General features: G+C 38.2%; 1 protein-coding gene across 1 annotated transcript in view; it reads left to right on the forward strand.

Annotated features, from left to right (window-relative positions):
• The window catches only part of LOC107717564 (semaphorin-6B-like), a 132,925-nt gene that overhangs the window by 84,523 nt on the left and 24,280 nt on the right, over positions 1-24,122 (forward strand). Inside the window, exons 8-15 of the mRNA XM_016524354.1 lie at positions 7,922-8,020; positions 9,059-9,149; positions 9,810-9,929; positions 10,792-10,880; positions 12,162-12,379; positions 21,396-21,527; positions 21,636-21,785; positions 23,291-23,470. Coding sequence (XP_016379840.1) covers positions 7,922-8,020; positions 9,059-9,149; positions 9,810-9,929; positions 10,792-10,880; positions 12,162-12,379; positions 21,396-21,527; positions 21,636-21,785; positions 23,291-23,470 — 1,079 coding nt within the window. The remainder of the gene's footprint in view (positions 1-7,921; positions 8,021-9,058; positions 9,150-9,809; positions 9,930-10,791; positions 10,881-12,161; positions 12,380-21,395; positions 21,528-21,635; positions 21,786-23,290; positions 23,471-24,122) is intronic.

The raw sequence follows: 24,122 nt of genomic DNA on the forward strand, positions 1-24,122 counted from the left end.
TAAATGGGACGAGTGAAAGGGTCCGTGAAAGAGTGAGGGTGGACAGGAAAGATGTTAAAGGTACAGTTCACCCCAAAAAGAATATTGTCATCATTTAGTATTCCAAACCTGCATGATTTACTTTTCTCTGTGGAACAACTGTGACTGGATCATTGAATTTACTTTTTTTTTTTTTTTGGTTGTACACAAATATGGTGAATATCAGATTCAAGTGTGAACTGATCACCACACTCCCATCTATGTAGAATTATGACAAATGTTGATCTAGAATGACATAAGATGCATGAATTCTGATATGACTTCAAACTGAGGTTGCATTGCAAAACATCAGACCTAGAGTATATCTGATTTCAGAATCAAAAACAAAAAGATCATTTTCAGTGTGCTTTGTGCTGTTCGCACTTATTAAAAGTCTCTGAACATAGCTTTAGTGAACCATTCTGAATCTGGATTCTCATTTTAAGTTGTTTCTGTATATTCTAATGTAAATGAGCCACTCTGAATCTGAATTCTGAATGTAAATATATATTTACTGTGCATTCTGAATTTATAAAGAAGTGAACTACCTGTAATCTGAACCTGAATATGAATAGTGAATTTAAAAAGCACTCTAAATCTGAGTAGTAAATCTGAAAGAATTGCTCTAAATCTAGATTCTGAATGTAAGTGAACCACTCAAGCACTCACATCTTACATTACTTGTTTGTTAGTATTCTGTTGATGTTTTTTGTCTTGCTCTTTTGTAGTGTTAACTTAGGTTTGCGCTCTGATGGGTCCATTTGAAGTGGTACAACACTCACTTTGCAAACAAATCGGTCTGATTTGTGTATGAATCTTTCAGACAAATTTGTAAAATGGATCAGCTGGTACATTGAAAAGAAGCATCACAAAACAACAATTTGTTCATTGATTTGGTTCTGAAGTGATTCAGTGATCTGATCACAGCAGTTCTTCAAATAATAGCTCACTGGGGGACAGGCTGACAGTGAATAATGTAATTTAAACTTAAATTTTGGCGTGTTTTCCACACCAAGCTAGCATATTGCTTTAGACTTGGAATATAGTGTCTAAGTCATACAGAGCACTTTTTTGTGTAATTGTTTTCTGCTTGAAGATTCTTAAAAATTTCTCTTTTCATGTTCCACTAAAACATTAACAGTATAATGACAAGGATGATATTTGGAAGGAGTAAATCGTGACATTTTAATTTTGGGGTGAGCTTTTCCTTTAAAATGGCTATAGAATAAAGGAGAGATTAAGGGCAAGAGAAAGAGGGACTGTTGGGAGGGAAATGAGAGAGAGAGAGAATTGCCCTCTTAGAGTTAATAAGTCTGCAAACATGAGAGGTCATGCAGAGATGAACGAGAGACGAGACAAGCTCTTAAACAGAGCCCAAGATCTCACACTGAGTGGACACTGATACACACACACACACACACGTCTGCACAAACACGTGCTCTACACCCATACACATCGTCCTCTAGTCCTCCTGTGTGAGTCCTTGCGTTTGTCAATGTGATACATTTGCCACTAGGGTAATTGGTTTTGGTAATTAAATGTTTCTGCACGGCTGATCTAAGAGGCCACGCGGCTGTAATTGGGAGGGAAATTCAATCTCCACATCTCTGCCCCTTTCATTTGGATCTGCAGGAGGCCATTTTGAATCTCCAATGAATGCAGATGCGGTCTCTTCTCTCACTGCAAGTGTCAAAAGCAACTTAGGTTCATATACACACACACACAGGGACTGTGGGGCTTGTTTAATGCAAAGCAACTGGAGTGCAGCCAGTGCATACAGAAAAGAAATTCTGTGACAATTCTAGACACATTATGATTGACAGCACTTAGACAGATTGTTTCACCGATAATGTGCCGATGCAGCTCACTGCACTTCCAATTACACACACCTGCATGGATGTACTTAATATTTGAGAACCAATCTGAATTGAGAATCTACAAAGAACCAAAGTGAAACACTTTAAATGTATACAATATATTCTGCGTATGTGTATATGTAAAATAATCACTCTGAATCTGGATTCTAAATCCAAAATTGAATATAATTTTAAAAAGAATATAGAACATACACTCTGTGTATGTGTAAAAAAGCATTCAGAATCAGAATTCTGAATCTTAAATAACCATTTACAATATACAGTAGATTCTGAATTCTGATTTTGGATTTTCAGTTGAAATTTAATTAGTGTATTTTTGATGTAAATTAGCAGATCCAAATATAGAAAAAATAGTAAACACATTCTGTCTGTGTAAAGAAAATCACTTGAAACCATTTACAATATATATTCTGAATCCTTTAGGGATGTATTCTGAACCTGAATTTTCACACTGTATGCAAAGTGTATGATGTGCACATACTCTGATTTGATTTTTTTTTAGACTTAGCCTATAATAACATCCAGTTGGAGGATATCAAAACATTTGATATTTTGAGCCAATTTTAGAACACGTTGTTTTCATTTGTCATGCATATCCTAGCAGTGTTTCTATGTGAATTTGTTGTGTTGTGATCTTCAGTCAACAAGTGTATGATGCCTAGTTTTTCGGCTGTAACTATTTACAAAGTTGGCAAGTGTATGATGCCTTCTTTGCCTAGAGTTTAAAAACTGCTTAGATTTTAACTCATGTAGTGTGTTCTATCCTCAAGTCGACCATTCTAAACCCACATTTTGAATTTGAATTCTCAGACAGTTGAATTTGTTGCATTCGTGTATTCTCAATATAAATGAACCACTTGTGAATCTGAATTCTGAATCTAAAGGATCCAAGCTGCATATGAACTCTGAATCTACACTATAAATAAACATGAATAGAAAGGAATTCTGAAAATGAAAACTGTTCATCTAAAAGAACAGCTGGATTCCGAATCCAAGTGAGATTCACTAGCTAATCACATCTTACTTTGCTTTGTCTGTTAGTATTCTGTTTGTTGCTGTTTGGTCTTATGTTTTTGTCATGTTAATTTGGGTTTGCACCCCGACAGATCTATTTTGCACATTTAACACACTTTTAGGGCACATTTCGTTCCCTAGTCCTGAGTACTCTCAGTCTCTCACTCACACTTTTGAAGCCTTAAGCTCCATGATTGCTTTAGTTAGCCTGCTCTCAATGTTGATGTTAGCCCATGGTGTGTTCACCAGCCATCAGCGTCAAAGTGTGTGAGGGGGCGTAGATTAGCCCTAGAGCAAAAACACAAACACACACTATCCCTCTCTTACACATACACAAAACTTCAATCGTTTTCTCCCCACTTTTGTCCTTCTCTTTCTTCCTTTCCTAGTCTATCCCTTTGCCTAGCTAAAGTACACATCCTACACAAACACAACACCATACTCTGTTCTCTGGCAGATTTGCACTAATTTAGCCCCTGCTGTTAATGTGGTCCCTGTCTGACCGAGGCTGCTGTCACTGCAATTACAAAGAGAATTCTACAGATGACAATTTTGCCACGGGAAATATAGAGACAGAGAGGGAAAAAAAGGTCCCTGCCAACTTTCTTGTGCTCTTTCCTTGTCAAAGCTCTGCAGTATTCTCGCTCTTCTCATGTTTGGAGAAACAGACCCAGTTGAGCATGTAATGGAAACTTCTGAGAGTTAGATTTGCTTATTGTAAATATGACCCTTTTATTATGAGGAACAGTGTCTGAAGTGGTTAAGTGGACATACGGGAGATGAGTTACTCTCGCAGGTGATAAAAATGTGCAGAATTATGCAGTATCCAGTCAATTGACCATGCTGTGTAACACCTAATGCGTTGTTCATGTTAAAAGCATTTCGGAGTGACAAACCAACCTGAAGTCCTTCATTTTAAGCAATCATCGGTGACACTAAATTGAGCAGTGCTCTGTTATTCAAATGAGCAATGATGGCAAAAATAGAAACCAAGCAATCATTATTATGTTCTGTTCATTGCTTGTTGCATTTTACAGTGTTTTTGTTAACTAAAACAATAAAAATAGTTTTCAAATAGTGCCTTTGTAACTGAAATAAAGTTTAAAGGTCCCCTGAAATGCTTAGAAACACGCAGCGTTACTCTGTGTTGACGTCCTTTTAACTGAAACAGGAAGACAGGGTGGGACATATCAAGCAGCCCCACCCCTTTTTAAAATAGCCAATAGCGTTCGTTTACATCACAGCTTGGGCTAGAGCCGTTGAGCTCCGTAAAGCCGCATTTGACAGGGTATGTCAGCCACAATCTCATCCATATTGCTATAAAATATAGCATTCTGTGTAGAATTCAAATAGCTCCGATACATTTTGTGGTCTGCGGCGACTCGCGCATGTGATCCGCTCCGTGCTATCGTGTCTCTGGAGCGGAGCAGAGTGTGTGTGCGGTGCGGTGGTTAGCGTGACACAGCGCGAAACCAGACTTTTTTTTTTCCTCAATGGAAAGCATATTTACACTGTTTGAATCGTTCCCTGTCCCCTATATAGTGCACTACGTGCCATTCACTGTACAGAAAATACTAATTCTGTGGACAAGTGACCGATTTCAGCCGCGGCTTCAGCGTCTATTTTATAGTGTAGGGGGCGGGTGCTTCGGATTCTAGAGAGCATTTGATTGGACAGAAAGTTTGATGAGAAGCTGAAGTACGATGTGACGTCAAAAAAATCATTGAGCCGTTTTGGCGGAAGTGACGAACTGCAAGCTTTGAATGCTTATATCTTCTAAATGCGAATTTTGTCACTGTTTTGGAGCACACTGCCTTATAGATAACCTTAAGACTATCATATTGATACTAACACCCAAAAAACTTTAATTTTGATTTCATGGGGACTTTAACTTGAATTGCTAAACTAAAACTGAAGTAAAATGAATAAAAATTACAAGCACATAACAAAGTTACTAAAACTTAAACTACAGCTAACTGAAAACTGAACTTAAATAAAAGCTTATTTGAAATATTCATAAATATTGTAATAAAATATAAATAATACTAAAATAACATTGGCAGTTGAAAATGTTTGTTTCAAGCTTTTATCTCGAGTTGATATGTGGTTTTGGACCCATTATGAGGCACTGCGGGTCTGTGGATGGTTTATGGTGTTATTGTGGGACTGCATTTGGAAGGAATGCATTTTGATATAAAGATATCAGTGACCCAGGAATGTAGGGAGTACTGTGTGCAGATGTACGGAGTTGGTGTGGATGTCATGTCTAGAGATTCACAAGAGAGAAGGAGAGAGGCCAGGGAGGAATTCACTTGTTCAGCTCAGCATCTGTTAGAGAAAACATCTGCCAGAAGGTAACGCCCTTTGTCTAAGGTTCTCTCACACGCAAGCTTGGGTGGTAAACTTATCTGGGACCCGGTATAAATAATTTAGTACTTGACACCAACAGTGAGAATTTGCAGTGATAGTCAAGGCCCTGCAAGCTGAATAAATATGGCACACAGGTACAGGGTAGAAAGACAAGGAAAAGAGAAGACATTTTTTCATGGAATTGTACAAATAAAACTTGATTTGAATTGGAGACAAAGACCTTCACTTCCTTCACTGTGACAAGTTTACAGAATCACTAAAAAACTCTCAAACTTCATACTACTTTTCCAGCTTAGCAGAAAAGACCAAATACAGGTGCATCTCAATAAATTTGTTAAAGTTGTGGAAAAGTTCATTTATTTCAGTAATTCAACTCAAATTGTGAAACTCGTGTATTAAATAAATTCAATGCACACAGACTGAAGTAGTTTAAGTCTCTGGTTCTTTTAATTGTGATGATTTTGGCTCACATTTAACAAAAACCCACCAATTCACTATCTCAACAAATTAGAATACTTCAAAAGACCAATAAAAAAAATATTGAGATGCACCTGTACATGTTACTTGGGGATACAGTTATGCATTTTGTTGCAGCAAAATTAATTTTTGAGCTGCACACACTTTTATCATTTTGTTGTAATTCATATTATTATACATGCTTATTTTATTACAAATACTGATATTACAAATATGGATGCTTTGCCAGATATTATGTTTTATTTTTATTTTATTTTGGTCCAATTCTCACTATTAACTACAAATTTTGCTTAAATAAACTCCTAATTTGCTGCTTATTAATAGTTAGTAAAGTAGTTGTTATGGGGTACGATTAAGGGATCTAAAATATGGTCATGCAGAATAAGGCATTACTATGTGCTTTAGAAGTATTAATAAACAGCCAATATGCTACTAATATGCATGCTAATAAGCAACTAGTTTATAGTGAGAGTAAAGTGTTACCATTTTATTTTATACTCCTTATTGTACAGTTATTTTATTACCATTGCTAGTATCTATCTTTTTTCCAGCAACTGCTTTTGTGTTTATGTGCGTGTTGATGCTTTGGCAACAGTTATGCCAATAAATTACTAAAAATTGAAAAAGCAAAGACAAGAACAGTCTGGAAGAGAAATGCTGCGGGAGTGGAACGGGTGGGTTAAAGGAGGACACAGAGGAAGGATAAAGGGATAATTGGACTGGTAGCAGGAGAGGAAAAATAAAGGGATGTAGAAAGAAGGCCATTGTGAAACACCAAGCAGAGGGCAGTTGATGGTACAGAGGACATCCAACACTAGAGAGAACCCCTAATGGACTAATGAATAGTGTGTAAATTAATCAGGCCTCTTTTGAAAATATGAAATGAGGGGATGAAAATGGAAAGAGCAGGTGATGGCGATTGAAGGGCTGGAGGAGGATGAGAAGGCCGTTGTTGTTTATCCGGGGGATGTGCTTTATCGCTTAGCAGATCAGGAGCTGTGCCAAGTGTTTGGACTCTTGAAGGAATTGCCGAATCAGTTTTATGAGTAGAGTTATGGGGTTTATGTGCACCGGGCTCCTACTGAGACTCAAACACGTAAATACACACACACACACACACACACACACACAGGATACATCTGCATCACAACACCCCCACCACCTACACACAATCCCGTTACGATAAGAAAAGCATCTACGCACATAAACAGGCCAGGCACTCTCATGCATTGTTGGCTGACATATATATGTGATTTAATGTGCCGTTATCAGCTGTTACGCTGTTAGTTCGTGATCTATCGCCAGTCACAATTTTAAGAGATTCTATATTCTTTATCTTTCACCTCTTGCTCATTCTTACTCTGTACTGGCACGGCAGTGACTGTACATTGGTATTCCTAAAGCAATAAGATAATTAAAATAAATAATAAATATAAATAGCAAATAAAAAACAAGCCATTTAATTACATTTTATATATTTTTTTTAAACAACTAATAAGAGTAAAATGTAAACTTAGAAACTTTTAATTAATATAATTTAATTTAATTTAATAAAAAATGTAGTAAAAAAGAAAATAAGTCATTAGTTAAGTAATTAGTAATGATTTCTCTCACAAACTTTTTCTCTCTCTCTCCTCACCTCTCCACTGAAAAACAAGAACTCTGTGAGGACCTGAGCATCTGGAATAACACTCACTCCCACTTCTCCCCCTCCGGCTCCTTCCACACGTCCTCACTCTCTCTCTCTCTCTCTCTCTCTCTCTCTCTTCATCCGAAAAAAGATTGCTGTGATCATGTAGCCCCATTGCCCACAGGTTGCTGCCCATCAAATGGTGCCACACTGGCGGGCACACGCGGGGTGCGCCGGTGGGGGGCGGCACATGGGGGGACATGACATAAGCCGTCTCTATTTCACATCTCTTAAAGCCCTTCACAGGTGCAGGGCTCCAACATGTGCGTTCAATTGAACCGAGGTTTAGCCGAATGACTCGCTGTGTCATGCCTCTGGTTTGCCAAGTGAATTGTTTGTACAGATGCAAGCAATCCTTGGAATACAATTGAAAGTGCTGAGAAATGTGATGTCATTCTAAGAGGGAATTCGTTCATGAGAGTTTGATTAAGGAGACAAATGACTTTCTTCTTTTTCTCATGATGTTGTTTTTTAGGACGAGTGCCGTAACTACATGAAGGTTCTGCTCAGCCGGCAGGGCGGATTGTTTATCTGCGGAACCAACGCCTTCAATCCGTTATGTGCCAGTTATACAGTGAGTACTGAATGCTTGAAACACGCTTGCATTTCACATGCACAAAAACACCACACCCTCTAGTCTTTTATTTCCCCGATGTTTTGGCAATGTTTTTGGGGTCTGTATTTTCTCATTACATTTTTTCATACTTTATTTATTCTCTTCAGCCCATTACATTTCTCACACATATTTTATTTCATTCTCCCTAGCTGCTTTTTTTTTTCGCTTCAAAACGTTACAGTACATTTCAGAGCAGTGCTTGCAGCGTCGTTCTAAATGACTCTGGCTTCATTGGGTCACCACGCATTTCTGACCCAGATGGGAATCTGTTCAAAACCCCCAAGCATAAGATAAATGCAGCCTTCTTGAAGGTTTTCATAAGAAATTAGTTTACAGAGTAATTTCATTGTTCACCAAACGGCTTATACGAGCAAAATTACAGACATTAAAATAAAGCAGTAGAATAAAAATGTCCATAAGTGACATCTGTGCTTCCCCACTCTTGACAAGCACCTGCCGCTATTTGCATCAAGGGAATTAGAAAGATAAAAGGTTGTGTATGAAAAAGTCTTGAACATGAACAAACTCAACCTGTCAGGTTTGAAACGCGCTATTGCAAATCTGAGCAAATGAAAAGAATTATCGCACACCTGTAATGCAACATTACACCTGTCAAGAGTTTAAGAGGCTCTCTAGAGACAGAATAGTTTGGTAGAGACAGAAAGAGGGAGAGCGCACAGGTTTATTTATAGTTAGTTTTAATGGCCTGAGAATAATTTTAAGCTTGAACTGTAATTGTGCTATAAATCGCCTGTGGATGTTTTTGAAATTAACTTTTGTGCATATGTTTTAGCTCCCCTTCTGTTATTCCTACACTTCTTATATTTTTCTCTTTCTGCTTTTGTATTAGCAAACTGTACATTTGAGAGAAACACATTTATTTTGCTAGAGTCAGTTTTTCACCTATTTCTGTATTTTTGCTAATTGCATTTTTCTCCAGTTATTGAATGTGTTTTCTCTTTGTGTGTGTGTGTGTGTGTGTGTGTGTGTGTGCAGGGAGACACTCTTGAGATGGTGGGGGAAACTGTCAGTGGGATGGCTAGATGCCCATATGACCCGAAACATGCCAACGTGGCCCTGTTTGCTGGTGAGACTCCACCATCGCCTTTTGTTTTTCTTTCCCATTGAACATTACTGCAAACTGTCCCTGCATATTACAGGACTAAATATAGATACACAGCAGCGCGGAAAAGCTGATGTCCCTGTTGTTATTCTTTAACTTAATTACATGCCAGTCTGTGAACAATATTTATGTGTGTCTCTCACTCTAATCATGCACATATGCTGTCCAGCATGTTCCCTGCACAGCATTACAGCTTTACTGCTTCCTGCCTGGATGAACCTAAAGGAAATTAAATATTTTTTTAATATATGAAGATACATTGCACTGACAAAAGTATATTGAGATCATATTTTTAGTTCGTAAGGCAGTGCCGATCCATCAGAGGGGGCAAAGAAGCTAAACAGCTAAAAATAACTATTGTTTTAACCAATTTACCAACTAATGTGCATAACTCAGATGTATGAAAGTAAAAACATATACTCCTCTACACACAGGGGTGTAGATGTTAGATGGAAAATGGGTCTTCATTCTGATAATAATAATAATAATATGAATAATAATATTTTGGCATTTATATATATATATAGCCTATATATAGTTCAATTATATATCATATATTATCTCTACACAGTATTATGGAGAAAGATTTTATTTATAGAGTTTGTTTGTGTGCTGTTTTTTCAGAGGGGAATCTTTACACTGCCACAGTGACTGATTTTCTGGCCATCGATGCTGTGATCTACAGGAGTCTGGGGGACAATCCTGCTCTGCGAACGGTGAAACACGACTCCAAATGGTTTCGAGGTAACAAAGACGTCAAACGTTAGTTGACAGGAAGGGGAAGCTGTGCAGAGTCAGCACGTGGATGTAATATTAATTCTGTTTGTGTATGTAAAATGCATGTGAGAGAGAGTTAAGTGTATTAATGTGTGTCATGTCCATTGTTAAAAAGCATTTGTTTGCACTCATATGACTTCAGTGTTCCAAAACCTAGTGAGCTGCCTTGTATTAGTATTAGACATACTGTCTAAATAGGCAACTACCTACTAAGACAGCATCTTAACCAATGTGGAATGTGTATTAATTATGTATGTATATAATTAATGCCAATACAAATAGATTGTAAATGATGATAAAACAGTGCCATTTTAAATGGTTATTATAAACAAAATAAATACACATTTTTCTCACCTCATCCTCCATCTTGGATTTTTTTCCACAAAGGTTGTCACGATGCATTCTGGGGTAGGTTTTGGAATAGAGCACTAGTGTCAGGGTCGACAAGGCTTTCTGAGGATTCACATCTGAGTCAGCAGCCAACCTGATGTAAAACTGCACCCCCTCTTCCCATCTTCCTTTGCTCCTGTGGTCTGTGCTTTGATGTGATCTCTCACTGATGCAGCAGAAAGCACATCTGTGTCCTGACTCAAACTTTTGTGCTTTCTCCCTCCTGCTGTCCTGGGTCACTTCCTGTCCCCAAACGCCCTCACTTTTTCTTTCTTTTGGTTTGAATGTCCATTGACTAGATAATGGCCTTATTGGAAAGCAGCCTGTAGTTCAACTCTGTACTTCAGTCAGATTGGCCTTTCTGAAAATCGTGTGATTTGAGGAAGTAGTAATGTGACCTAAACAGGAAGTACTAATGGTCCTGCTCTGTCTGTTTCAGAGCCGTACTTTGTGAGTGCTGTGGAATGGGGGCCGCATGTCTACTTCTTTTTCAGAGAGATGGCCATGGAGTTCAACTACCTGGAGAAGGTGAGATAATGGTAGTCTCTTGATTCTCAGGTTTTCATCATGAGGAAAAGACCCCAATATTTTCACATGCGTCTCCTTTGGAGTTTCAGAAGAGATCTAAACAATGTTAGTCAGCACTCAGAAGGCAGCTTTATTCCTATTATGGGAACAGGGATTGTTTATGGGCATATATGGCTCTATGAAGAAACTCTTACATCCATGGAACTTTTTTACTGCACAAAAGATTCTAAGAAAAAAATGAAAGATTCTTTGGGGAACCCAAAATGGTGGTTCTATGGCATTGAAACCCCCTTCTGGAACCTTTATTTTTAAGAGTGTATGAACTCAAAATTTCGAATTTCGTAGCTCCATACTCTTACGGTATGTTAAATATAGTCATTTCTGTCTATTTTGATGTCTCCTGAGGAATTTTAGTTTAGTTCCTCTTGCTTTAAACAGTAGCGTGATGCTAATAACATCAAGATCCTAGGTTTGATTTCCTGGGAAATGATAAAATGTATACTTTGGTACGTAAGTTACTTTGAATGAAAACATCTGCCAAATGGATGAATATAAATATAGAATTCCTGAGCTACAAACGAGACAATAGGAGCAAAATCTTCCTGTGGGAGATCAGCGGTGGATAGATCAGGAACAAGTGGTGAGAGTAATCTGAAATTGTGTTACCGTATGTCCAGTCTGGCAATATTATTCAAATGTCAATACTAACTACAGTATTTCCAGTCAGACAGCGTTATGACCTTTTCCCTGTTTTTGCGTTGAATGTTTTATTCAATAATCCTGCCCTATAAAGCTGTTTTGAGTGTAATTTAGGCACACATACAAGTTTTTTTTCTGTTGTTGTTTTTCAGAGTAACTGAAATACCATCCGTCATATCATTTACTGAAAACTGAGAAAAACACATCGACAGAATAACAAGGGTTCCTTTTATGTGAGAATTAGCAATGCAAGACTTCTGCAAGAACAGATTTGTGCTTGCGCAAGCATTTTATACCGCCGGACCTCGAGGAGAACAAAAAACCCACTATGCTATGGAATCAGCTCCTCTGAAATCGCTAGGCGAACCCGTTTTAGGGAATGCTGACACTTTCATGAATGAATTTATATTAGCTTACCCATTTTACACAGACTAGCTACTCTCAAAATTCTGCTTAAAATCCACAAGGATTAAAAGATTTGGGGCTTTTTTGGAAAGGATTCAGTACTGTTTGATGTGTGTATTATCGAAATGCTTAAAATTCATAATTAATATCTGTTAAATTCATTTTCTATGACCTTAGGTGGTTGTCTCTCGTGTGGCACGCGTGTGCAAAGCCGATCAAGGCGGTTCACAGCGTGTGCTGGAAAAGCAGTGGACGTCCTTCCTGAAAGCTCGGCTGAACTGCTCAATTCCAGGAGACTCGCACTTTTACTTCAACCTCCTGCATTCCACCAGTCCCATCATCCGCATGCACGGCAGGGATATCATCCTCACCGTCTTCTCCACACCCTCCAACAGGTGGGTCACAGTCTTCTGAAGCAAGCGCTGATGAATCCAGTTCTCGGCAGCAGTCGAGAAACGAGAAAAGAACCACCCACGATGCATATTGCACACAAAAATGGCAGGCACTGGCTGAAATCACTAGCTTCTCTCTGATTGGCTGGCGTCCAGTTACCAGGAGTCAGGGTGCACTGGTTTTTATCACTCTTCTACTGAGAAAAAGTTGTGTTTGCAAGCTTCCAGACTTCTACAATGAGCTCTTCTGTAGAAGAACTAGCCACAGGATTTGCCAAGGTTTGCGAGGAATCAATCTTTGAAAGATTTTGTTGGAAACATTTAATAAAACAAAAACAAGATATACTTCAAGATACCTACACTATGGTTCAGAAGTTTGGATTTTTTTTTTTTTAAAGAAATAAATACTTTTATTCATCAAGGATGCATTAAATTGATCAAAAGTAACATTTGCATTGCTACAAAAACTGAAAAATAAATTAAAAAGAAATCCCCATCTATTCATCAAAGAATCCTGAAAAATATCACTGTTTCCACAAAGGTTTTAAGCATCATAACTGTTCTCAGCATTTATAATAATAGGAAATGTTTCATTAGCACCAAATCAGCATATTAATATGATTTCTGAAGGATCATGTTACACTGAAGACTGGAGTAATGACTGCTGAAAATATCACTTTGACATCACAGGAATACTTTGCATTCTAAAATACATAAAAATAGAAAACAGTTATTTCAAATTCCAATGTGTTTTTGATTAAATAAATGCAGCTTTAGTGAGCATAAGAGACTTTAATGCTCAAAAACATTTGAGCAAAAAAAAAACATAAACAAATCCTACCAACCCCAAATTTTTTTAATGCTAGTGTACATAGTCCAACCTGTTCTACAAAAATAAAAAAAACAACTGTTACATACAGTATTGTATAGATCAGATGACCTCTTTCTGGCAAAGTGGGCAAAAACATAAATCCTACCAACCCCAAATTTTTTTAATGCTGGTGTACATAGTCCAACCTGTTCTACAAAAATAAAAAAAACAACTGTTACATACAGTACTGTATAGATCAGATGACCTCTTTCTGGCAAAGTGGGCAGCACTTGGCCAAAATAAATTGCAATGCAGACCTTTGCACTGCAAGTGTGGCTAAACCAGACTAAGAACCACCAGATTCCAAGCAGACTATGAATCTCTTGAGATAAACTCCCAAATATAGTGCATTAGCAGCCTCATTGATAGACAGTTGAGCTGGAAATATCACAGCCTGGTGGCAACAGCGGAGCGCTGGGAAAACGGGTACAATCGCTCTGGGTTTAGGTCGTCCTGTGGGATTATGGGTGAAAAACCACTGAATATAGAACACTAGTGCGACACTGCAGGGAATATTATTGCAGGTTTTAATGGCATGTAGAGAGGCGCTGCGAGAGAACAGGAGGGGAAGATGGAGGTTGATGTATGAATGAGGAATGGAATTGATGTGGATAGATGTACACATGCTGACAGGCTGTCACCAAGATGTCACACTTAGAGAGGAAAGCAACAACAAAACATATATTTTTGGGATCAGGGAGCAAGTGCATGTTTTGACAGAGTTTGCAGAAAATAATTACAGGAAAGAATGCGAGAACACAAAAAGAGGGAGGGCTATCAAGAGGATGGGAGTGAAGACGCTGAAAGAGTCATTACAATGAGAGGAAATACAGAGAAGAGAAAATTGAGAGAAAATGGTTCCTGTATGCACGTTCCTAACCGTGTGTGTGATTGAGGTCTGAGAGTGAATACTTAAAGGGACCGTTCACCCAAAAATGAATATTCTGTCATTTACACACTCTCATGCTGATATTAAAATTCTGACCTGATCAGAATTAAAATTCTGAATTTCTTTAAACTATAGCCAATAACTGGTAAATGTTCTAATAAAGGTTGTGTGTGGATGTGTACAATACCATTCAAAAATATTAATTTCTTTTAAAAAATTATTAATTAATACTTAATAATTAAGACTTTCATTCAGCAAGAATGCATTAAAGTGATCAAATTGATAGTAAAGATATTTATAATGTTACGAAAGATTTCTATTTCTAGTAAATGTTGTTTATTTTAACTTTCTATTAATTAAAGAATCCTAAAAAAATGTATCTTGGGTTCCACAAAAATATTAAGTAGCACAATTCTATTCACCATTGATAATAATATGACATTATTATAATGCATATTATTATGTTTAAAATCAGTGTATTTTAATGATTTTTGAAGGATCATGTGACACTGAAGATTGGAAAAATGGCTGCTGAAAATTCAGAATTCAAAGCAAATGAACTAATTAACAAGTAAATTGTACAGGTGCATCTCAATAAATTAGAATGTTGTGGAAAAGTTCATTTATTTCAGTAATTCAACTCAAATTGTGAAACTCGTGTATTAAATAAATTCAGTGCACACAGACTGAAGTAGTTTAAGTCTTTGGTTCTTTTAATTGTGATGTTAAAACACAATTAAAGTTAAAAGAACCAAAGACTTAAACTACTTCAGTCTGTGTGCATTGAATTTATTTAATACACGAGTTTCACAATTTGAGTTGAATTACTGAAATAAATGAACTTTTCCACGACATTCTAATTTATTGAGATGCACCTGTATATATTATAAAAAAAGTAAATTGTAATATTTCACAGTACTGTTTTACTGTATTTTTATTATATAAATGCCGCATTCATCATTTACATTTTTATTATATCCATTAGTGTTGTTAAATATTAACATTTACTAATATTAAATGACTGCAAAGGTAATCTAAATGTAAAATGATTACAACAATTCTTTTTTTGAGTGAATAATGACTCAAATTTCAGATTCTTCCTCAGTTGAAAATTAATTTAATATCTGGGTGAGCTATGTCTACAGTGTGTGCAAGAGCGTGCATGATGGGTAATATTTTTATGAGACCTGTGTGTGTGTGTGTGTGTGTGACAAATTAAGTGCAATAGAGCACCCTCTGAATGATGGAGGAAGGGCAGGACTCCCAGTATGCAAATGTGTATTTGTGTCAGAGCAGGGGCCAAACCTCAGCAAATGCCAACTCTAATAACATCTCAGTCTGCAAATGGCCGCTCTGGGGGGTGGGGGGGATGAGTATATGAATGTGGAGGTGGGAGATATTCGCTCAAGGACAAATGAATGAGGTGGTCAATAATAGCCCACATCTTCCCCACCTCTCCTTCACAAGAGTTGAAAAAACTGACTCTTATCTGTGAGGGTTCGTCTCCTCCACTCTTATCCTGAGGGCACGGATCCACGGCGGACTCAGTTAGAGATGGAGCACCAAGGTGCAGTGGCAGGGAGCGTCCAGCTGTACAAGCATTCCCATCTGCAGCTGCAGTTCTCTATAAACAGCGCAGGGGGCTTAGCCAGCCTGCCGGGAGGATGTATGGTCTGTTAAAGAGCTCTCAGACAAATTGCCGGGATTGGTTAGTGCGTGGCAGACACAGCAGCAGGGGAGGACTATGGGAATGAGAGGAAGGCATGTTGGGATGTGGTTGAGATGGGTCTAAGTATTATGGGAAGGAGAGTAATAAAGTGCAGACTGTCTTAAAAAGCAGTGACTCATGCTGAATAGAAAGTGGTTAACAGGACTGTTCTGTGGATTTTGAACATTTTGCCAGTTTCTCATAAATTCTGATTATTTATACATGAGCAGATTTAAATTCTAAATCTTATTTTAAATATTCATGCTCAGTTTTTCAGAATAAGGTAAGCTAGGTGTCATGGTTATTATTGCTTATACTTGGGGTTAGGCATTTTTTGTAATGCTTTATAGGATGTGTAGTTGTTCCTTTATAGAAGACATTATATGTAGTGTAGTCTTATACTTTTCTTTCTGTTCTGATTTTCATATGTTCTACCATTTAAAAGTCTGGAGTCTGTAAGATTTTGTAATGTTTTGATGAAAGAAGTTGCTTATGTTCACCAAGGCTGCATTTAATTGTTCAAAAATACAGTAAAAACAGTAATATTGTGAAATATTACTACAATTTAAAATAACTGTTTTCTATTTTAATATATTTTAAAATGTAATTTATTTCTGCGACGGCAAAGATGTTACTCCAGTCTTTAATGTCACATGATCCTTCAGAAATCATTCTGACATACTGAAAACAGTTGTGATGCTTAATATTCCTGTGGAACTGAGATACTTTTTTCAGGATTTGGGTTCAAAATTTGTTTAAAATGTCTTTTTTTCAATTCTAACGTGTATTTACTGTCAGTTTTGATCAATTTAATACATCCTTGCTGAATAAAAGGATTAATTTCTTGAAAAAAATGACTGACACCAAACTTTTGAAGGGTGGTGTCCTTTTTTTGCTTCAAATCAAAGTTTGTAATGCTGCGATTCATTTCAGAGGTGGTTGGTTTAGTTCATGGCTTGAAACTGTTTGAGGAATGTTTTTACATCCATTTGGAGAAAATGAATGGGAACAATACTTCCAGAAACCAAGAATGGAAAGATGAGTCATTATTGCACTCCATTGTACTCTGCTGTAGCTTTCTTTTTTTGGGGGGGGGCTTTTTCACTTCTTATGCACGTAGACTATAGTAGATGAAAGGAAATCACTGGGAAGAAAAGGGAGGAACTTGCATTGCCCACATGAGCCCCACAGCTCATTGAGTCAAAGCATGTGCTAGGGTGTTGAGGATGATTTCCAGGGCTTGCTTTTCTAGGTGTTGTTGCCGTTTTTGCAATTGTGTCTTTCTTACCCAAAACTTTAGAACACTAGGGCATATGCATTTTTCATCTTTAATCATCTGCCAAGCAAAAAGAAGTCAGATTGCCGCAAAATTTGAGGTATCAAGCTTGAACCCAGAAACCAATAAACTGATATATATACTGTATATATACCCACACATACACACACACACATACACACACATATATATGTGTATGCATACATACACACGCATATATTAGGTTCTTCAGATCAGAACATTTGAATCGCTTAAGAACTACATATCTCAACTCAAGAAACATATACAGTGAAAAATAGTTCTCTCTTCAAAAGACAGTTTTCACTCTGACAAAAACAGATCTAGCAGGAGAGAGGTGTTTGCTTATCATTTGAGCTCCTGATGCTTCTAGGTGTGGGGCCGAGGCTCCAAGCAGGGCAGGAGGGATAGGGTGAGAATGTTGTAAATGAGAGGCTGCAGGTGAGATCATCCTCTCAGTGGATCATGGTGGATGCAGGAGGAGGATGCAGAGTTTAGATTGAAGGGAAAATAAAAGATGGCCTGAATCTGCTGGAGAGGCACACGCTCAGGTTTGAAGCAGCTGAGGGACATGTAAAGAGAGAGTGGAGACAGCGAAGGCTCATAAAGGTGGAGAGCAAGTATCTGACAAAAACAGATCTAGCAGGAGAGAGGTGTTTGCTTCTCATTTGAGCTCCTGATGCTTCTAGGTGTGGGACCGAGGCTCCAAGCAGGGCAGGAGGGATAGGGTGAGAATGTTGTAAATGAGAGGCTGCAGGTGAGATCATCCTCTCAGTGGATCATGGTGGATGCAGGAGGAGGATGCAGAGTTTAGATTGAAGGGAAAATAAAAGATGGCCTGAATCTGCTGGAGAGGCACACGCTCAGGTTTGAAGCAGCTGAGGGACATGTAAAGAGAGAGTGGAGACAGCGAAGGCTCATAAAGGTGGAGAGCAAGTACAGGAATGAGCAGCAAAGAAGTGTTTTGACAGAGCTCCAAGATGAGATGCACAGAAAGAGACACAGAGGAACTTTTCTGTTTAGCTGTAGCAGACCACACAGTAATTCAATCAGATTGCCTTCACTGATCTTTGAATTTGACATATATATAGTACAGATTTGTTTCAAGTGATGGTTCACTCAAAAATAATAATTCTGTCATCATTTACTCAACCTCATGTCATTCCAAATTTTTCATATTATGTAAAACAAGATTTTCCCTCCTCCTTCCCCAGCCAACGCTGCTAAAAAATCTTCTTCTTAGTGAGTATTTTTGTTATATTTTCCAGTTCCAATATCTAAAGATCAAGATAAAGATAAATTTACTTGAGAAGCAACATATAAAATGTGAAGACTTGTTTTCAGAGAATTTATCTTTATTATGAGTGTATTTTCTTACTGCACTGGCAGATTTTTTCACTTGCCTAAAACAAGTAAAAAATTAGTTACAATTCTGCTGATGCAGTAAGACTAAATAAAACTAAATTCAAGATACAGTCGGTCTTAATATTTTATGAAATGTTGCTTCTCAAGTAAATGTAGTCATTTTTGGAAAATAATCTTCTGAAATGTGTCATTTAGAAATCGTCATGATATTGAGGTCACAATCAGGAGCTACTCAGTATTCTGGTAAACCAGTTAAAACAGTTATTTTATTTAATTATTTACATTAATGTTTGGGAGTAGAAAATTGTAGTGTAAAGCTGAATTACAACTGTAAGATAGTTGACCATCACTGTAAGTGGACTAATAATAAAATGCAACAAATACAATATAGCACATTTAACAGATTAAGTAAGACACGATAGTAGTTTAGCAGAAACTTTGTTTTAGAAAATAATTTTTGTGTTGTGTTTGTGTATGAAATAATTTTGGGTAACACTTTAGAACTATTCAGTATAAACTAGTTGCTTATTAGCATATAGGCTGTTTATTAGTACTTATAAAGCTCATTAATGCCTTATTCTGCTTTTTACATCCTTTAATCCTAGCTAATACCTAAACATAACTACTACAACCGCTACCTTGCTTACTATCAATAAGCCACTAATTAGCAGTCTGTTTAGGGAAAGCTGTGAATGTGTTCCCTAATGTAAAGTGTTACCTAAATTGGCATATGAAAGAAATGTTATAAGAAACATACATAAGGATATTCTGTTTTGAAAAGGGTTCGTGTTCTGCCACTGCTGCAAGTTGTTCACCTGTCAGGCCTTTTGGAGGGCCTGCAGTGTGTCAGACTGATGACATTGATGATCAGGCTGATATGAGCCTAATGAGGTCTTGTCAGAAAATTGCCTGACTTATGTTTAAGTCCTGTCACTGTGTCTGCTGAATCTGAACAGTTTCAGCACTGTCAATCAGAAGGTCATTCTCAGCTGCTATCTGGCCTACGGCTTTACACACGCACATACAAACCCACTACAGGGTAAAACCAGTGGACATGTGACAAATGTGTCCCACAATGCTGTTGGAGACAGCTGTTTATCCTTGCTTCTGCCCCTGAGCTTTACAGACTCTCACATTAATTCCCTCCCAAACCCAGCAAGCCACACTCAAGCATGCCTACATAGTCCACAAAGCCCAGATCACTATGGGCGACTTTGTGTGGCTGTCACTCTTTCTGGACCTTAACCTGCCATCCAGTCTCTCGGAGTCATTTATTGGATCCTATAGAATCCTGGAACATAAAGTTACTGTGTGCAGTCTGCATCTGAGTTTCAGCACTGAGAAGATTGTGAGAGATATAGAGCTCAAGAGAGTGATGCAGAGGGAGTGAACGACTCACCTGTGTCAAGGATTCAACAGAATACAGCTGTGGCTTGTACTTACAAAGTATGTCAGTGCCAGGAAATCTGAGGAGGAAATAGAGAGAGAGAGAGTGGGCGTAAACGAGAACTGAACTGACTCACCCTGCATGACTCTCTGTTCTCTCTTAAGAAAGTCTTTAAGTGCTGAAAGCTGTCGCTTCTCCGGAGACAAATCACTTCAGGACAGTTCAGAGATTGAAGCTCTGTTTCGCAGTAGGAGGAAAGAGAGGTGCTCTCACTAACCAGGTTTCCATCCACATATTTTTATGCAAATTTTGAGGTATTGCATCAAAAAATGCTGTGTGGAGAAACCGAGAGATGTCTGAGATTCACAAAATATGCATAAAAAACAAATAGTTCTGCTCATACATTTACATACCTCTTGCAGATTATTCAAGATGTTAATAATTTTAACAAAATAAGAGATTGCATGCAATTTTTTTAGTGCTGGCCTGAATAAGCTGCGTCACATAACAGATGTTTACATATAATCCACACTTTTAAAACAAAAGGTTCTTTGTTGGCATAAGTGGTTCAATGAAGAACCTTAAGCATCCACGGAAACATTCATTTTCTGCATATTTGAACCCTTTCCAACAGTGACTGTATGATTGTGACATCCATCTTTCACAATGAGGACAATTGAGGAACTCATACACAACTATTAAAAAAGGTGAAAAAAATTTACTGATGCTCAAGAAGGGAAACCTTTTGAACAGGATTTTGATTAAAGATCATATTTTTTCATTTAGTACTGCCCTTCAGAAACCACATAAGATATTTAGGTTTCCCAGAAAACCGAACAAGTGCAATTTACACTGTTAATCTAATGGATAAACTTTACACCCCCAGGCTCTTAATGCATCATCTTGCCTTCTTGAGCATCAGTGAATTTTTTTCATTCCCTGCATGACACATCACATACAACTATATTTTATAGAGACAATTTTATTTTATTTAGTTAACGGTTATTGTGCCATTTTAGTGGCATGTGTGTTACCCTGATGGTGTTTGTGTGTGTGAGACCTTGCACACCATCTATACATGAGTCTTGGCCATGGTTTATGGACAGGCACCTTATGAAGAATTCTGACTCATCATGTGGCTTTCTATTGTGCCACTTGTATTATTATTGAAGTATGTTTCTCACAGTTGCATTTGTGTACCGCTGCATTCTTGAATAGATCCTCTGTGGGAGGAAAAGGTCAGTGAGTGAAAGAGCTTGCAGTCACCCAAGGTTTCCGGTGACAGCTCTGGACAATATTCTCTGCTCTGTTTGCCTTGAAACGTCTGTCCAACTACCCACTGTACAGATCTATTCAAGGCTGTCAACTGATGTGTTTTCGACATGTTTGTGATAAATGAAATCCTTTTTGTGTTGCAAGCCTCCTCCAGCTCAGAGCAGTATCATGGAAAAAGAACAGGTCTGAGGATATCACGTAATAAGGACATTTGTGCTGTTTTTTTGCAGTATTCCTGGCTCTGCAGTGTGTGCTTTCGACATGGAGCAGCTGGCCGGAGTGTTTGATGGAAGATTTAAAGAGCAAAAATCGCCTGAGTCGATATGGACACCTGTTCCAGATGAGGTTGTGCCCAAACCGAGGTACTGAATGAAATGACATTTACAACTCTAGAGAGTGTTTTATGTCCTCAAATGCCAACCTGCAGTGAAAAAGTTTATAATAATGTGCTTTGTTTGTGAATTTCTCAGGCCGGGTGGTTGTGCCGTACAAGGCTCCAAGTTCAATTCCTCCAATTCTTTCCCTGATGACATGTTAACTTTTGTCAAGACCCATCCGCTGATGGATGAAGCCGTCCCATCACTTGGTCAGAGACCATGGATTGTTAGAACCATGGTCAGGTGAGGACAACTTTCTCTCAGATGTCCTAGACCAGATTCTCTACTGTTACAGGGGTCATGAACTGCATTTTCTTATTATTTTGTACTGTTCTCTGCGGTCCCCTTATAATGTTATCAAGATCAGAACGATCTGTTTGAATAGGCATGGCGGATTGTGGACTCGGAACGAAGTAATCGCCCACTGCTGTGTTTGGCTTACAGTTGTGTATGTTTCACAGCCTACATCCTTCATAGATGAACACTGCTGTGATTTTAGGTCAAAAAAGCATAAATACTCAGTACATATCAAACAATCTGTAATAACAGACAAAGCAATAGTGATCATGTAATAAAAACAGTTACTCACACTTGTGTGTTGCAGCATTACTGTCGGATTCAATATCGCCGGCACAGCATCATCTTTTAGTTTCAATCTTTCAGAAAATTCAGCATCAAATTGTGCTTTGTTTGTAAATGAATGCGCAGTAAAATGAAGTGAACAAAGGACCAAGTTCTTACTGATGTGGTCTGGAACTTCATTAAAAATAATGCTCATCCACTCTTTCCTAATGTTGGGATCAAAAGGAAAGCAAAGCAAAGCAAAGACTTTGTTTTTCCACATCTTGGCACTGCACAGCATCCTGTTGTCTTCGGAGCCATCTTTATAGTTTGATTTCTGCGTTTGCCTCTCTCGTTATTTACACTACATAAGTGAATCGGTGGGTGGGGCTAAACCGGCAGCGTTGTAGAAGCACGCGTTGATCTTCTGCAGAGGCGGTGTCTAGTTGCACTTTTACATCATAGAGTGGCACATTCCACAAGCTGACGTTTTTGCAGATTGGCTTCAATATAAGCTGTTTTTAGACTAGCGAGAAAGTTTTGAGCTCTAAAACTTACAGGATGTTTTTATAGTACAATGTGAAAAAATCAAGGGAACTTTTATTTCTCAGTTCATGACCCCGGTTTCTGGTTTGTCATTGGTCTAAAGTGGACTAGTGCTTCTAGATGAGCTATCAGGTCAACCTTCTAGACTACCAAGAAATGACTTCAACCAAGCTTCAGAATTCAGATTCTTCACAAACTTGAAGCAAAGGAACACATAATGTGCATTAAATTTAGCTGCTAACTTCTCCCCATCATTCTTTTCTTCATTAAGATCCATGCTAAACATTTGACCGACCGGCTGTGACGTCTGCTAGCATTAGTATCTGTCCAATCTCAGTCTTCAGACTATGGGGTTCCAGCAGCTAGGGGTTCTCAGCATCCCACAGGGCATAACAAGATTATAGTGACAAGTTGTTTGTCATTTCAAACACTCTGGGAGATCGTCCTATTTTAGAGAGCTGAATCATTCTAGTAGAGCAGTTTTGGCTGTTTCCTCAAGATATGCTAGTTTGTCAATGCAAATAGCTTTTCGGATTTGTGCATTTTGTTATTTTGGCATGAGGTTTTGGTTTACAATTTAATACCTTTTTTCCTCTCAGCCTCATTTGAGAATGAATTAAGTTGTCTTCTGTCGCTTTCAGATACCAGCTCAACAAAATGGTGGTAGACACAAATGCTGGTCCTTATGGCAACCAGACAGTCCTCTTTCTGGGTTCCAGCCGAGGGACCATCCTTAAATTCCTCGTCACCCCCAACAGGGATAACACAGTGACCAGCAACAACGTGTTCCTCGAGGAACTGGAAGGCTACAACCCAGACAGGTAGCGGTTAATGCTGAAACACGCGCTTTGGTGATTGTTTTATGCAGAGAATCACAAGTCATGGCATGTAAACAGATGGAGCATTAGCTGGTCATTATCTCTTGTGGAAAGCGGCAGGAGTTTGCAAGCAACACTAATTTTCCATGGATAAAGTGTTAATTGCATCTTCATCCAGACAGACTAAATGCTGTTTAGTCTGTTTCTCCTCGCATACTGTACACACTCTCTAACTCAAAAAATGATGAAACGTTTTACACACTAAACCAAAAACATGGTAAATCAGGTTCATTTCCAAACACCAAATTAGCTAAACAAAACAAACACCCTTGATAAAACATGAATCAACATGAATCATGAATTTCCATGTAATTTATCAGAACAAGAGTGTGTATGTGAGAGCGTGACGGCTTTGACAGTGCTAGCTGTGTCTAGCGCAGCGGGAAGCCAGCTAATCAGGGGAGTGTAGATGGAGTAATCAGATCAGGCTCCGATCATGCTGGCCTTGCATAACCTCTGCCATCTCTCATCACGCGGTGGTGAAGTGGTAAATTGTTTGACACGCGCAGGGTCATGGAGTCCGCGACCGATGGAAACGGTTCAAAAATGCCTGTGTCATCATCCATATCGATCAAGACACTGTAGCGAAGACAAC

This window comes from Sinocyclocheilus rhinocerous, unplaced genomic scaffold, assembly GCF_001515625.1.
Source record: "Sinocyclocheilus rhinocerous isolate Xijiao unplaced genomic scaffold, SAMN03320098_v1.1 scaffold813, whole genome shotgun sequence".
NCBI lineage: Eukaryota > Metazoa > Chordata > Actinopteri > Cypriniformes > Cyprinidae > Sinocyclocheilus > Sinocyclocheilus rhinocerous.